The sequence below is a fragment of the Bicyclus anynana genome, chromosome 14, assembly GCF_947172395.1.
Source record: "Bicyclus anynana chromosome 14, ilBicAnyn1.1, whole genome shotgun sequence".
Lineage (NCBI taxonomy): Eukaryota > Metazoa > Arthropoda > Insecta > Lepidoptera > Nymphalidae > Bicyclus > Bicyclus anynana.
Window position 1 is genome coordinate 16,250,445 of NC_069096.1, and position 16,572 is coordinate 16,267,016.

Genomic DNA, 16,572 nt, shown 5'->3' on the forward strand with positions numbered 1-16,572 from the left:
TACTGGAACAGTGTTTGGGTAAGTTAAACAAGGATGGTGATTGATGAGAATATTAAGAACGATATCTAAAAGTACCTATTAAGCATTTATTTCAAGGCCTCTAGCCACTAATCCGGACTACTAATCTCTTAGGGTACTTAATATTTATCTGGTCGCAGCTTGAAGGTCTGCCGTTGGTAGACTTGTAATCTACACTAGGCATTTTAAGAATAGTTCTCACAATGCTATATAATCTGCTGTGTAAATTACAAAGACAGCAGTAAATCAGAAGACTTGTAAGAAATATATAAAACGACTTTGATGGTTTGCACGAAGATGCTAATAAATAAATAATATCGAATAAATGAAATCGAAGAGGCGTCTTTTGGAATTCTAAATCTTGTTCCAGGTATTCCTGGCTATACGATTTGGGGCACAACGCACGTTACGCAATCTTTTTTTTGCCTACTTAAAAAATACTTAAAAATATATTTTAAATAAGACCAATATTCCCGTTTCCCTCCAAGTATTTGGAAAAGACTGTCGGAAATGTATTTAGATTGGGTACGACAAAAGACTACCTCGCGGTGATGAGTCTGGACCCTTTATCATTGAGTTATTGAGACTTAACTTTGCCACTTAAGTTAAAAATCAAACTTAACTTTGCCAGTAACAACTAATTTTTCCAGATTATTTTCGTCTGTTGGCATAAATATGTTTGCTCGGCAGGTGTTAGCAGTCCAGATGCAGGGTCGGGGGGCATTAGGTCCGGGCTGAGGATCAATGGCTGGCCCGTGGGGCTCGCTGTGCCGCGTGCTGCTGAGGAGGCGCGTGTACGAACCCGACCAGCTGGACCAGGGCAACTTGAAAAGGTACTCCATCATCATCACCATCACCATCATCATTATCAACAACATCATTACAATAGGCTGTAAACAGTAAGGCCATGTGGCATATTTCGAGAAGTGAGAAAGACAAATGTCCACCCCATCCCCTAAGCTTTCACCCCATCGTAGTGAAAGAGCGATAATTTCGATTCGTTGCTGTTGGTTGAAGTTTTTGTTTATCTTGTCGTAAGATAATTATGTCAATGTGTGCATCTTATTAGGCCTACTCAACTCAAGGCTGCGTTTACCAATTTTCTTCGAACGGCTCTTCGACCTATGTGCTCCGCCCATTGCCACTTCAGGCGTCACGAATCATTGAGTTGTGTCAGTAAGTCATTTTTAGCCCCCGAAAAAGAGGGGTGACATAAGTTTGACGTGTTTGTCTGTCTGTGGCACCATAGCTCCCGGACGGACGAAGCGATTTCAATTTAATTTTTTTTGTATGAAAGGAGACTTACGCGCGAGTGTTCTTAAATATGTTTGATGAAAATCAGTTGAGCTGTTTAAAAGTTGTGAGGGGTGAAAGTGGGAAAGAATTACCGAATGTCTGCAAATATACTCGAGTGCAGTCTCAAATGAAAGTGCACTGAAAGAGAAAATTGATGACTTGATCGAGAGTGTAATTAATAATTTCATGACCTTCGGAAATTTTTCAAAATTTTCAATTTTATAGTTATTTTACTTGTCCGATGTTAAAAGGAATATTAGGCTATATATTTTTATTCCCGTTGATATCCCCATGGGAACGGGAACTACGTGGCCAAAATCGCAAGGTATCTACTATAGTCTATACTGATATAATAAAGAGGAAAGATTTGATTTTTTGTTTGTTTATCTGCATTGAATAGGCTCCGAAACTATACCTACTGAACTTGAAAAATTATTTCACAGTTGGGGAGCTGCACTATCTCCGAATGCTATAGGCTATATTTTATCCCCGTATTCCTGTGGGAACAGGAACTACGCGGGTGAAATCGCAAGGCGTCTCGAATAAAGAAGGAGGCCTAACCCTGGCGACTGGCGTGTGTCTTTTCTGATAAGAATGATCTCTACCATTTTCAGATGTCTAACAGTATGGGACCTCACGGCGCTGGGTGTGGGCAGCTCGCTGGGCGTGGGCGTGTACGTGCTGGTGGGCTCCGTGGCGCTGCACCTCGCCGGCCCGTCCATCGTGCTGTCCTTCCTCATAGCGGCTGTGGCGGCCATATTTGCAGGTACTTTATAACAGGCTACTTTACTCATATCAAAATTAATATACCATAACAATATTAATTCCGTATAAGGGTATTAAATCTCTGAAATATTCCAATTTTAAAAGCTTTTATTTAACTTACAACTTAAGTACGTATGTTACGGTGGATTATTTGAACTCAATTTTGAAGTAGATATCTTCAACAAATTGAGCTAAAATTTTGTATACACGTTTGGATGACAATGCACAATAATATGTTATATGACGTCATTCTAAATCCAATATGGCGGACCACCCACCCATTTCTACAATATGGGTATCAAGGACTTATTAATAATAACTTGAAAATATGAGAGACCTAGCCAGCGATAACTAAAAAATTAAAAAAAAATTAAAAGCAAATAAACTTTATAAATAACCTTTCAGTTTTATTTAAACGCTGACGCTGTAAAACGAAGAAAATATTATTTTATTTAAAAATTTTAACTATCAACTTATAAGTTTATTAATATACAATTTATATGATAACAAAAGTTTGTCGCGTGATTTGAAAATAATCTAGTACCAATTTAATTATGTAAATTGATCTGGTAACTTTATTACATTTTCAATTTCTTTTTAATTAAGTACAGATAATACTTCTTTTTAATTAAGTAATTAAACCTCGCGATAAGCTTTTGTTGTCATATGTCGTATATGACGTTATAGGTGATAGTTAAAATGTTTAAAGAAAAAATATTTTCTTCTTTTTAGAGCGTTTTAGCTTTCTTAAAAAAGTTTTTTTGCTTTTAATTTAAAATATAACAGAGTAAAATCTATTTTCATTCCAAATTTCAGCCAAATCGCTTCAGTGGTAGCGGTTAGAGAGTAACAAACATCCAAACAAATATACATCCATAAAAACTTTCGCGTTTATAATATTAGTAGGATGTTACTCGTAACTTATACGTGATTGACATGGTTGAAGTTGGGTTTTAAATGGGTGTTTCTAATTAGTAACTACGTGATTGAAGTAAATAGGTCTGTCTCCGCTTTCTGAACTCATAACACATTCTGTAATCAACATAGATAAGTGGTAATTATCAGATATTGTAGCGAGGCGCTGTGACTCAATTAGCAAGAAGTTTTATCTTTACACCCATCGCAAATTTCCGCATATTTATTTTTCCAATTTGCTAAATTAGTAAGAAAAACTCCAGGTGCAGATATGGTTATTTACCTGGGTATATATTATAGCTTATAAACAAAATCGGCCTTAATATACCTACTCGATGAATACCGAATACTAGCGGACGCCCACGACTTCATTTATCCTTCTAAATCTGGCCCTCTCGTAAAATCCGTGCTTAACGGACGTCTATTATTTATAAACTACTAAAAAACTACCTCAATGCGAACTTTCAACTTTGTACGTAAAACGGTTTTCGAGATTTCATGATGACCTTTCGCTTTAGTATATTAAGATTCTAAACATCTATGTTCTCCCGTGCCACAGTGACAAAAATGTTGCGTTTCATTATTTGCCACTACGATACAAACGTTAACGACGAATCATGAATTCAATGATATATTGGTAAGTAACACCTAGCAGCCTCATTGATACCGTGGCTAGCCTTTATGTTTTCGAATTACTAGGTCTTGGGTTCGAATCTTGGGTCAGGCTTTGAATACTCCTGGGTCTTTCACCCCGGAGTTGGAAAGCTAGTGATGTTTCACCCCCGTACTTCGGAGACCTTGTGGAGCCATCAGTCCTGGTCATTATCGTGGCTGATAATGATAATGTTTATATAAAATAGTTATCATTAACTTTATTTACCATTATCCAATGTATGCCCAGCGTCGATATCACGATAACACCAAACGTTACTCAGCTGAATGTATGCTAATTGTTAATACTCTAAGACCCATATTAGAAATGACCTTCACCTATAATGGATGATAATGCATACGTTATAAAATATATTATTGCGAGTAGGCTGCCTCATAATCTGGTCAAATTATCATCAGAAAGAAAGAAAATAAATTTAAAAGTTACAAACAGTATCCTACCCTAAATACAGCATGTCTGTCTGTAACCCTTAAAAAGAAACGGTGTACAGCTCAGCATATGCCGTTTACTATATGTATACAAGCTTAATACACGGCGCTGATTTTCAGCTGAGACCCGTGTTACGCCACAGTTAACATAAAAAATAAAAAATGTGAACAAATTCCAGTGAATTAAATTTAATGATAGTTAATAATTGTCAGTAATATTTTAGCCACAAAATTTTTAAGCAAACTACTCGCAATATGTTTTTAACGTACTAAATTTGTTATTAAACACTTTTCACCTGTAAAACCAGATGGGTGAAGGTCGTTTCTAATACGGACATTTTACTATGATGTGAACGGAGTCTAATATAGTTTGTCCCCAGGGATGTGCTACGCGGAGTTCGGGTCGCGCGTGCCCAAGGCCGGCTCGGCCTACGTGTACACGTACGTCACGGTGGGGGAGTTCGCGGCCTTTATCATCGGCTGGGACATGATCCTTGAGGCGGTGTTTGGTAAAGTTTCCATTATAATATAGTCGCTGATGGTAACTACGACGTAGCAGTGGCGAAGCAGCCAGCAGACTAAGTAGGTTGGAGGGCGGCAGACTTTAGGAGGCTCTAATATTTTTGTAGTATACACAACAAAGTAAGAGAATACAAGTGAAAAGAAAATTTATATTCTAGTACCTACTTACTAAATATTAAAAGCACTTTCATAGATAGAATAAAGTAATTATATCATAGCCAACTATTCGTAGGGTATCGAATTTCAAAAGGGCTCCAAAAAATGAACAGCTTACCGGCGGCATATTTGTAAATACGCTACTGCTTTATAGCGTCATGGCGTGTGACAATACCACAGTAATACTTCACTGATTTAATTAGAAAGTTGGGTATAAAATGAAATGAAAATTTTCTTGCTTACAAGAAATTCTCATTAATAGGCCAGAGTTGAGAATTTGGTGTTACATACCCGTCACTCGAAAAATATGTTATTTGATCATTTGGTCGTCACAGGCCAAATAGGCTAAGTAGATAAAATGTAATAGATCTATTGGACCCATCTGAAAAAAGATATCGACAATAATAAACAAGTAGGTAATGAGGAAACCCTTGGAGAGTTTATTATTATCGAGAACTGATGTTTTCCATTGTTACTGCTTAATCTTATTTATCTGATCTATACCCAGATCCCTCGGGGGTCAAGAATATTATAATGTCAAGGAAGATTGAGGTCCTTCCACTTGTGATCTTTACATACTTCCTTTACTTCTTCCAATCTCATCAATACTTTAACACAAGATTGTCGGTTGTGTTTCGTTAATCTCCTTTCATTTAACTTCAGTACGTGCCCAACCTTTCTCGATTTTAGTTATCCAATTAACATTCCAAATGATAGTTAAGACATTTTGTTCCAGGTACTGCGAGCGTCGCCCGCGGACTGAGCATGTACGTGGACTCGATGACGAACCACTCCATGTCGTCCTGGTTCACGTCAGCGGTTCCCATCCACTCGCCGCAATTCTCGCCTTACTTCGATTTCTTCTCCTTCTTCGTTGTTTTGATCTTAGGGGGTATGTAAGTTGTTTTGTTATTCATTTTGGTAATTTGATAGCGAGGAACTAAGCTGATGTTAGTTCCTCATTGCTTAATGCATTGTAAAAACCTCAAGTCACTCAAACCATAATTAGAATAGAATAGAATAGAAATCATTTATTTGTTAACACAACACATAACTACATAATAACTTAAAACTAATACATATATATATATATATATATATAGAAAATATGTTGTGCCAAAAAAATGGACCTGACTCAGCTAAAATTTGTTGTGAGTACATACCCACAACGCTGGTATTCTGTCAGACCCTTAGGAGAGAAGAACAGAACACATAAAATAATTATATCACTAATAAAATAAAATAAAATACAGTTTAAAAATACAGTAGTGTAATCTCAGAAGAACAAAAAAACAAAAAATTTATCTCAAAGGCTAGCAAACACAAAAGAAAAGAAAAATTTAAAAAAAGAAAAAAATATATAGAATTAATTGTTTATTATTAATTAATAATTAATAATTGCCACAGTCTGCTTTTTGGCAATCTAACAAATACAAGCGAATAATTTTCTTAAAAGTAAATTTAGATTTTACCTCCCGAATAGGTGGAGGGATGTTGTTCCAACATTTTGTGGCAAGATATTTAAAACTGCCACGAAATGCTGCAGACCTGTGCATTATTAAAGGTGGTACTTTAGAATTACAGATCTTACGATACAGACAAGGTCCAGTACCTCTCTTTGCCTTGCTTATTTCTAAAAACGTCATTCTATCACTGTTTATTTGTGTTTTGTCTTGCGGGTTTTTTCAAAATATGCGCCAAATGAATATTAGTTTTTCGATGTTGTTTTTAATGAAGTGTTGCATTAGATTAGTTCTTCCTTGACGTATAATAAAAGTTGATCTATATTTAAGTAGTTGATGTACATTTCCAGTGTTGCTGGCGTTCGGAGTGCGCGAGTCGTCGATGGTCAACAACGTGTTCACAGCCATCAACTTGCTCGTCATACTGTTCATTATCTTCGCGGGAGCCTTTAAAGGTGTGTCATCATCATTATCAGCCTATTTTACTACTACAAGACCAGGGGTCCCTCCTTATAGGCGAGGGAATATTGAGCCTAGACCCACCACGTTGTTCCAATGCGGATTAGTGTGGTGATGTTTCTTTAACGTCCAATATACCATAACCAGCTGATGTTAATGATATTGACCAGGACCGACACCCCATACTTCGGAAAGCACGCTAGCTTTCCGAAGTATGGGGTGTAACACCAACACCTTCCCAATACAGGGTGAGATTTTATCTGAGAATTTCTTAGAAGAAGGAAAATCTCTTAAAGCCCGACCCAGGACTCAAACCCGTGATACGGAGCTACATAGACTAACCATTGGACCAGCGAGGCAGTGATAGGACGTGTGTAATGTAATACAAAGTATAAATATATAAAACTCAAGGGTGACTGACTGACATAATTATCTATCAACGCACAGCCCAAACCAATAGACCGATCGGGCTGAAATTTGGCATGCAGGTAGATGTTACGACGTAGGCATCCGCTAAGATAGGATTATGATCAATTTTACCCCCAAGGGGATAAAATAGGGGATGAAACTGTGTTAATTTTGCGGCGATTTGGCTGAAGTTTGAAATGAAAAAAGATTTTTCACTACTCTTGCTCAAAAACACTATCATATTACCACTCCACAGCGGGGCTAAACAAGCATTTTAGCCTCTAGGGGCTAAAGTAATTTTGTTTTTTTAATTCTTGTCTGTTACGAGTACTAGCCAAGCACTAGCCTACTATAAAACGGAGGAGGTTTTATTCGAAAATAGAATCATTATAGGTAAGGCCCTGATTGTTTTGAAAAATAAATAAAAACTTTAAATTAGAAAGAAATGCAGCGTTCTTGTCTGTGGAATGCGTTAATTTTTTTATTTAATTTTTGTTTGAGTTGCGAATAGAGCGAGATTTGAAGACATGGGTCATCCCGTACGGTGTAATACCTTTGCCTTTTTCTCGTGAAAGAAAAATAAAATTAAAAAGCGAGAATTTTAAAAACAATATTGACGTGAATAATCCATACTTGATTTTATTAATGAAATTTATTGTAAATTTGTGACCGTAACATACATATTGTTCAACGTTAATTGTTATTATTGTCTTCATCTAGTGATAATGGTGATCCTAATTTGGAGATGGATGAAATTTTTAATCTGTTACCAATACCTAGGTATACATACCTAGGTAAAGTGGAGAAAACAACAACGAATGGATTCACTTACGAAAGGAGTTTTTTAAACTATTATCTCCCACGTTTACCTCTTATATTCATTATTTATCTTCAAAGTAGTCGGAAATTATGTTGCCAGGTAAAAGCATCTCCCTTAATATCCAAAATTGTAGACTTTGTACTTTTAATTTTCAATTAAAATAAATAATTGAATATTGTACTAAACTATTTTATTTTCTCGCTATCGTAGTGAAAAGCAGAGTGTAACACGTGGGGCTAAAGCCATTATAAACTCGGTTTCTATTTAAGCGGCCCTCGCCTTCGTCTCGGGCCCTAAAAATACCTCGTATATAATGGGTCTTTTTAGCCCCTTGTATAACAATCTACTATTACTCAGGATTAACACATTAGCTACTTTTTATCCCCGAAAAATCCATAGTTCCCGCGGGATTTGTGAAAAACTGAATTCAACGCGGACGAAGTCGCAAGCGCCCGCTAGTTCTACATATAAGTCACTAGCGGACGCTCGCGACTTTGCGTGGAATTTAGTTCATGAAACCATGGATTTTCTGGGTTGAAAAGTAAAAAAGAAAAGCCTATATGTTAATCCAGAATAATTTCTATCTCCATTCCGAAATTTCAGCCAAATCGATTCAGTAGCCGCAGCGCAAAGGAGAAACAAACATACACACTTTCACACTTAAACACAAACTTTCGCCTATATAATATTTGTGTGATGTGAATAGTGTGAATATAAAATTTATTATCATCTGAATATTGTGTTATCACATATTTTTAATAGACCGCATCAGGGTTTAAAAGCGACAGATTCCTCTTTACCAAAAATTAGGAAACCTGCTTGTCCGTCAAATTGTTATTATGATAATAAAAGTGCCTCTCCTTTAACTTAGCCTAAAGGTTAAAGGAGAGGCATTTTTGCTTCACCACTTACCAGGAGAAAGAAAATACCAATTCACAGACAATAAGTTTCATTAAATTATTCGTAATCTCTTATGCAATCCTCTTTCAGCTGACTCCAACAATTGGCGCATACCACAGGAAGAAGTTCCGGAAAACCGTGGAGTGGGGGGGTTCTTCCCTTACGGCGTGTGGGGGATGCTGAAGGGCGCCGCGGTCTGCTTCTACGGGTTCGTGGGCTTTGACAGCATCAGCTCTACTGGGGAAGAGGTAAGTTCTCCTAAGTTATCTAAACTTTAGATAACTTGAGAGAATTTAGGACTTTAGATTCTAAAGTGATATTAAATTGCTGCAAGTAAAAGACCTTTCTTGCACGGTTGGTTGTAGATCTCAACAGAGTTAGAAATAGCCACACTGATGATATCACCAAAAAAATTATCCACTGTTCATGATGAAGGTTCAGTATGCCTACTTTTATTTATTTGTTGTCCTTCCAGGTGCGCGACCCTCGGCGCGTCCTCCCACTGTCGATCATGAGCACGCAGGTGATAGTGTTCGCGGCGTACGCCGGCGTCGCCACCGTCGTCACCATGATGATGCCTTACTACCTTCAGGTTCACGCATATTTTATTTTTTGTAGTAGAGTTTGTATTGTTGTTACAGAGTTATTTGCCTGCCTCGTTGAGCATAGTTAGCATTCCATAGATGTATCTATGGTTGCCGGATCTACCGTGTGGCAAAGGGAAAAACTCCGAACAGATCACGAGACTTATGACCCGAGCTCGACCGATTGTGACCCGTGACCTAGGCATCCGGCAACCATAGACTAATTTAGGGAATGCTAAAATATTAAAAAGAATATTCCTCCTCTTGTCTCGTCTCTCTCAATAATGTCTCGTCAGGCTATAGTTATTATAGAAACTCAGCATTTTAATTATCGGCGATAACCTTTCCCTACTTACGCACTTTTAAATACAACAGAAATTGTTGAAATTAATGGTAATTTTCAGGAGACCGTGGCGTCGGTGGCCACTTCCTTCGCGTTCGTGGGCTGGGAGTGGGCGCGCTGGCTGGTCACAGTCGGCGCCGTGCTGGGGATCACCGCCAGGTAGATGAGTCTACTCCTTTATCATCATCAAATCTAATCAACTTCATTGATTTTATGAAGGCTTTTATAAAAGAACTTTCGTAAAAGTTTAAAGCAAGTCATTTGGGGTAACTGAGTGCAGTAGGTACCTAAGTGATCATATGTATTCGCTCAACTTGAAGATGTATCTCAAGACAATTTATCCACAAATAACGGCGGAATCGATAAAAATAACCATCTTTTCATTGCAACGAAAGATAGTGAAACTTTCTATTTCGTCGCTATTACGACTTAAATTTTCTCGAGTAGCAACAGGTCACTTTTAAATAACATGTTGCATTATTAGCAACAACAGTGGACGGAATCTGATAGAGAAGCTTGGCTTAAAAGTCGACAGTATATCTCTCTTGTTAAGAGATATCTTGTGGCGTACGTCCTAGGCCTACTGATCGCAGGTCTTCTGTCTTCTAAAGGAGTAAAGCTTGACGAAGAAGTTTGTCAGTCTATGTTATATCATCATCATCATCATCATCATCATCATCATTAACGGCCGATGGACGTCCGCAGCTGGACATAGGCCTGTTGCATGGACGACAAACCAAACGGTCTAGAACCGCGAGCGGCTTGATGTCCTCGGTCCACCTTGTGGGGGGTCGACCAACACTGCGCTTTCCGGTGCGGGGTCGCCATTCCAGCACCTTGGGACCCCAACGTCCATCGGCTCTTCGAACTATGTGGACTGCCCATTGCCACTTCAGCTTTGCGACTCGCTGAGCTATATCAGTGACTATGTTATATGCCATGTATGTTTCTTTTATAGTTTGTACGGCGGCATGTTCCCCTTGCCCCGCCTGCTGTACTCGATGGCGTCGGACGGGCTGCTGTTTCACTGGCTGGCGCATGTCACTGTCAAACGGAAGTCCCCCACCATCGCAACCGTGCTGTCGGCTATTGTTATTGGTATTTTTTTTTTGTAAAATTAGCAAAGCTTGCCTGCAATCACCACTGATTGAAAAATACAATACTGGAATGCGCTTTCCTAAGAAATGCCTATTCACTCTTGATTAGAAGATAGATTGCTATCTTCTAATCAAGATTGAAGGTAGTACTCTTAACGACGAATGGTGATAATTAAACTATTACTATATTAAAAATGATTAATATATTTTTTTTTTCATTTTTTTTATTAATCATTTTTAAACTATTAAAAATGATTAATATATTTTTTTTTTTATTTTTTTTATTAATCATTTTTAAACTATTAAAAATGATTAATATATTTTAATGATCTGCGGATTGTCAGAGTATTGCGGCGCAGTTTTCTGGTAAGCATTGAAGAGTAGGTATGCGCTTCGTAGGCGTCGGTAGGTATTTTACTATTATTACAGTAGCAACATAATAGTTTAGACAAGCGCAGAAAGTCTGCCAGAGAGCTAGTCGATGAAGAACAAGGAAGGTGGGGAGGATACTCAGCCTTTAAAGGCATTTGTCTGTTGTTATGTCATCGTCGGAATAGTTAAGGAGTTTCACTTTTTTCAGCTCTCCTAGCAGCCATCTTGGAACTAAACGAACTGATACTAATGATGTGCGTCGGCACACTGCTGTCTTACACCATCGTCGCTTGCTGCGTTATTATATTAAGGTAAGAAACATTTCTAACTTAAATATTGATCATCAGCCAATAATCAAAATGCTGCTTTGGTGAAATTAGCATTTTGAATGGTATAAATAATGTGTGTGTCAATTTTATGTTCTATAGTCTTGAATGAATACGCAAACATGGCATAAAAATTATGCCAAGGGGTAATGAAGGGATGTGAATGATAACCTATATTTGGCTATTCTCTGCATGCGGAAATGCAACTAATTCAGAATCACATACAGCGACAGGCCTCTTTTTCCTCATGAGAAATGGAATTTCGAACTTAAATCCACATTGCTTAAATACGAGTTAGCAGGCTTATTGACATGTTTAACTTGTAACCATTCATAACAGATGTTAACGATATTGACTAAGATTGACTCAACGTGCTCACCGAGGCACAAGGGTGTAACACTATCAATATTTAACTTTTTGAAGTTTATTCAAATCAGAATAGCAAAATTTGTTATTCATTGATCTTTGATTTTGTAGTCGTTTACTATTTTACATTTCTTTCCAGGTATCGCTCGGAGGCACCCTCTTCTGGCTCGAGCCTTGCGAAGCAAATCTTCGGCCTCGGTGGCAGATCGCCGACGAAAACCACTACCTATATTATGAACATTTTGCTTGTTACATTCGGTAAGTTGATTTGACTGCAATCTATGCTAGCGAGTACGTCCAGTTAATTGATTATTGTTGACTAAGATTTATTGTTGACTAAGAGCTGCCACTAAAGTCACTAGTCGAGATATTTGCTGAGACTAAGTTTTAGAAAAAAAGCTATTCCTATTACAGACGCTTTAATAACCTTCAATATTTTCCTATGATGATGTTGAAATATTCGGATGATTTTAACCTCCGAAATACATCGAGTTAGCAAATTACACAGTAATTTCTGGCTCGCCACCAATCAATACAATCTTATACTCGATACTATAAAATAAATGATACTATATAATAATGAATATAAGGGCAACGTTTACAAAAAAACAGTCTACCCGGTCCATAAGTTACTCGTACTCTTTGGGCGTTTGGATCATGAGTTCAAGTTTTTTGGTCGGAATGCATACTTCCATTTAAATTCTCAGTTACACCGTGCCACGGACAGCACGTAACCTAACCTAAATCTTAACATCAGATAGGTTGGATCTACCACCAACTAGCATTGAAGCGTAGTGGCTATATGAACTAAAATCTTCAAGAATAATGATGAACTAGCTTCCAATCGTTCCTCCCCAGTATGCACGTGTTTCACGACGGCGATAGTGTGGCACCACGCGACCCATTGGCTGGTGCCCGTCTCTATCCTACATGCGGTGGGGGTCGTGCTGATCATGATCATGGCCTTGCAGCCGCAGGTCAAGGAGGAGTTGGCCTTCAAGGTGCATTTTGTTTACAATCGTTTCTCATTACAACAGCTCAGATGTGCCATGTCGTTCTGGTGTATGTGTTTTCTGCAATGTTTGATTTGTGCACCTTCAAGATATGAATGATTCAACCAGCTTCAATCTACTCGTATACGTCATCGTATCTGACCATCATAAATTGTTGTCAAGCGCAAACCTGTTTGTTATGAATTAAATCTTAATCACTTCGCTATAACTAAGTTAAACAAGTTATAATATAATTACGTTACGAAAATACACTGAATCCAATTAATTTATTTCTATACCCAATAAATAGATACACAAACAGATCAACGACTCCAAATACACATTGTCATAATATTGATTTGGCTGTATCAAATTCTGATTATTTTTAAAATTTTTGCAGACTCCTCTGGTTCCAATTATCCCATGCCTGAGTATATACGGTAACGTAAACTTGATGATCCTGATCAAAGTGGAGACTTGGATTCGGGTGCTCATATGGATTGCTATTGGTAAGAATTTTTCAAAAATTTACTAAATGAATGGTCAAAATCTTTTGAAAACCCGAAAGAATACCACAAACGAAAAGTAAATGAACTAAATTCATACATATTATACTTTACGATTTACTGATTTGAGCTGAACCAATTCATTAACTTGAACCATTGGGGGTAAAAATGTCATTAACATTCATCACATCATCATAACAATTATCATATCATTCATCACTACTATAATTGGTTGTTTCAGGTATACCAGTGTATATTTTCTGTGTGTGTTGCTATAAACAAAAATATGAAGTAGGCTTGGATGACAGCATAAATACTAAGCAAAAACCAATTGTCAACGGAAAAGCGCCAGTTCAAATATACGTTGTATCGCCAACCCCTCCTAGTGCTACCAGGCGTAGTAACCAAGGAGAACAAATACTGCAAGATGATGTAATAGAAGTTGTGTTAAGAGACGATATCGTAAAAGAAGAACCAATAATAACAGAACATATTCTAGTACAGCATGCATATATCGAAGACAACGAAGAAAAAGAAGCAAAAATTATAGACTTACTCGATCAAGTATTACAAGCCGAAGAAGATTCTTACGGAGAAATAATTAGCTTAAAAGAACAAAAGGTAGATGAACCGAGAGTAGATGACACTAAAGTTGAAGAAAACGATGTTCACAGAAAATCATTAAGTAATTTATCTGATGCCGGATCGGAAGCATCTATGGGTCATCAAGTATTATCTAAATATGACGTTATAGCACAAGTACATAGAGAAGATTTGCCAAAAGTGAACGAGGAAGAAGAGAAAAACGAAAAAGAAGCAGAATTTAAGGACTATGACTTAGATGAAGAAGTTACAGCTTTTAACGACAGTGATTCACGGACCGACGAATCTGGTTACTCAGACACTATTGATAAAACAGCACTTAATGAATCTATGGAAGACTTTAAGGAAAATATTCCGCGTATACCAACTCCACCACCATTCGACGAAAGTTACTTCGCGACTCCTGCTTTCAAAAAATCATACACAATAGCAGCTAGGCCATTGAGAAAGAGTGTTGTTGAATCTGAAGAGGAAAATAAACGTGAAAGTGTACTGTCGAATACTTCGTATGACGACACTCCTATGGTGTTTGGTAGCGACAAACAAATGAATTTCATGTCAAAATTAGAAAACATATTTCAAACTAAAATGACAGGGCCTGATGAAGAGCCAGTAAAAAGGTCAAGTTCGTTGGACAACGTAGTAGAAAATACAAACGATATAAAGATCCCGGAAAGACCTTCCATGTTCTTCGATCTGAAAAAAGAAATAATGTTAGGTGCAGCTGCACAGAATTTACGCCATGTACATGAAGAAGACAAGTCATCTGCGGTTAACGCTGATGAAGAAGAATCTAGTTTAAGCAGAGAAGAGTTAAAAACTAAGTTAGAGTCAATTTTCGCTCAAGGCGGTCCGAAACCAATGAACGCAAAATTAATGAAATCAAATCCCCCCACACCTGAGGAAGCTTCTCAAACCGATACATTGAGTTCAGACAGTTTAGTGAAAGAGCCAAAGATGGAGAAGAATGATACGTTAAAGAGGCAAAAGTCCAAATTTGGAGAAGTTCTGAATTCATTCCGTTTAACTTTAAATAAAGACGACGAGGTGTAATTTATTAGTGCATAACGCTGGAAGCAATACTGCCAGATATCGTACAAGAATGACTGACGTGTAGTGTGTTTCATTCTAAATCGTGCGAATGAGAAGAATAATTAAATTTTTCGAGCTAATACTAGCAAGCAAAGTGTATAAATCGGTCCCGTTAAATATGCCTAGTCTTATGTCGTAAGTGCCTTATTTAAATAATATTAAATAGTATTTGTTTGTTATATTTTATTAATAAGTTTGAAACTATTTTAGTAATACTATAATAAGAAATTTAAATCAGTAATTAAGATAAAAAAGCATTAAAAAACAAAACCATTCCAAGACTGAAGTCATGTGCCCAAGTATAAAATGCATTTTTAGGGTTTGTTTCCACAAGACAGTCTAAAATTTCCTGTCACATTTTTATCAAGTATTTGCTAAAAATTCAAATAATGCAGGTGTCCATGAAGACACGCTACAATTTAATGATGAGTACTATGTTTTTCTTATACACCTAAAAGCAGACGCTCAAGCCGACGAAATCACTATATACTTATTCATTGGCAAAGTTTTCCAATTACCTACTCATAGTATATAACATACATCTTATGCCTAACATCATTGTAAATTCCATCATATACATGGCATTTTTTAATTAGACTGCACTTTACTTATGTTAAGAAATGATGCAGGCTAGATTGACTGACTGCTCTAATGTAATACATTAGTGGAAACGAATCCTTATACAAATAAAATTAATATTGTCTTATACATATAATTTAAATAATTTGTTCTGTAATTTATTTCTCGTGTTAAAATAAAAAAAAAAATGTTCTAAAGTATTGAGAATTTTATTTGAAATTAAGAATATCATAAATCCACATAAGAAAAAATACAGGTTTTATAAAAATTAACAAGTCTCGTCCTCGTACATCTGATTCACAAACTTCTGCAGTTCCATTTGGTTAGCGCACTTAAGGAGTAGATCGTCTATTATTTTCTCTGATATACTGTAAAGCATAACGAAATATTTACATGAAAAACGCTGTTAATTCAACGCTAACAAATCAAATTTCGCCAGTCTCAACGGACTGTAGAACTGTGAATATGGCTTTAATTTCAATTGACGAGTTGCCGAGAAAGTATCTTGACAGACAGACAGACAGACGGACTAAAAAGAGATCTTAGTTCCCTTTGAGGTACAGTACAGTACTTTTCCATCGATTACGTGCCTATAAGCTTCAGCTTGTTACGAATTATAATGTAGAGGTACTAGGTAAATACTCCTATTTCTTGGGCTAATTTGACCGGGCTATTAGTGAGCAATAGATTATTTTTATTATTCTTTAAGTTAGCCCTTGACTGCAATCTCACCGGATGGTAAGTGATGTTGCAATCTAAGACAGAGGCGGGCTAACTTGTTAGGCGTAGGATGAAAATCCACAATGGGGATGATGACTAGGTTTGAATATATTGATTTTTCTAATACATTCGGATAAATAAGGTCAATGTTAACTAATTTATACATAAA

At 36.9% G+C, this 16,572-nt stretch overlaps 2 protein-coding genes across 3 annotated transcripts in view; one reads left to right on the forward strand and one right to left on the reverse strand.

Moving 5' to 3' along the window:
• Positions 1–714: 714 nt before the first annotated feature.
• On the forward strand, positions 715–15,875 carry LOC112047716 (high affinity cationic amino acid transporter 1-like). The gene is made up of 14 exons (XM_052885565.1): positions 715–851; positions 1,929–2,080; positions 4,476–4,604; positions 5,510–5,665; positions 6,587–6,691; positions 8,914–9,071; positions 9,299–9,415; positions 9,812–9,909; positions 10,709–10,848; positions 11,428–11,530; positions 12,051–12,181; positions 12,770–12,912; positions 13,304–13,412; positions 13,651–15,875. Exons 1-14 carry the CDS (start codon positions 763–765, stop codon positions 15,063–15,065), a joined length of 3,045 nt encoding a protein of 1,014 aa, XP_052741525.1. The 5' UTR covers positions 715–762; the 3' UTR covers positions 15,066–15,875.
• The window catches only part of LOC112047714 (uncharacterized), a 53,043-nt gene continuing 52,344 nt past the window's right edge, over positions 15,874–16,572 (reverse strand). For both annotated transcript variants that reach the window (XM_052885303.1, XM_024084925.2), the window contains exon 20: positions 15,874–16,051. In XM_052885303.1, the coding sequence (XP_052741263.1) occupies positions 15,952–16,051 (100 nt within the window). In that variant the 3' untranslated portion in view covers positions 15,874–15,951. The remainder of the gene's footprint in view (positions 16,052–16,572) is intronic.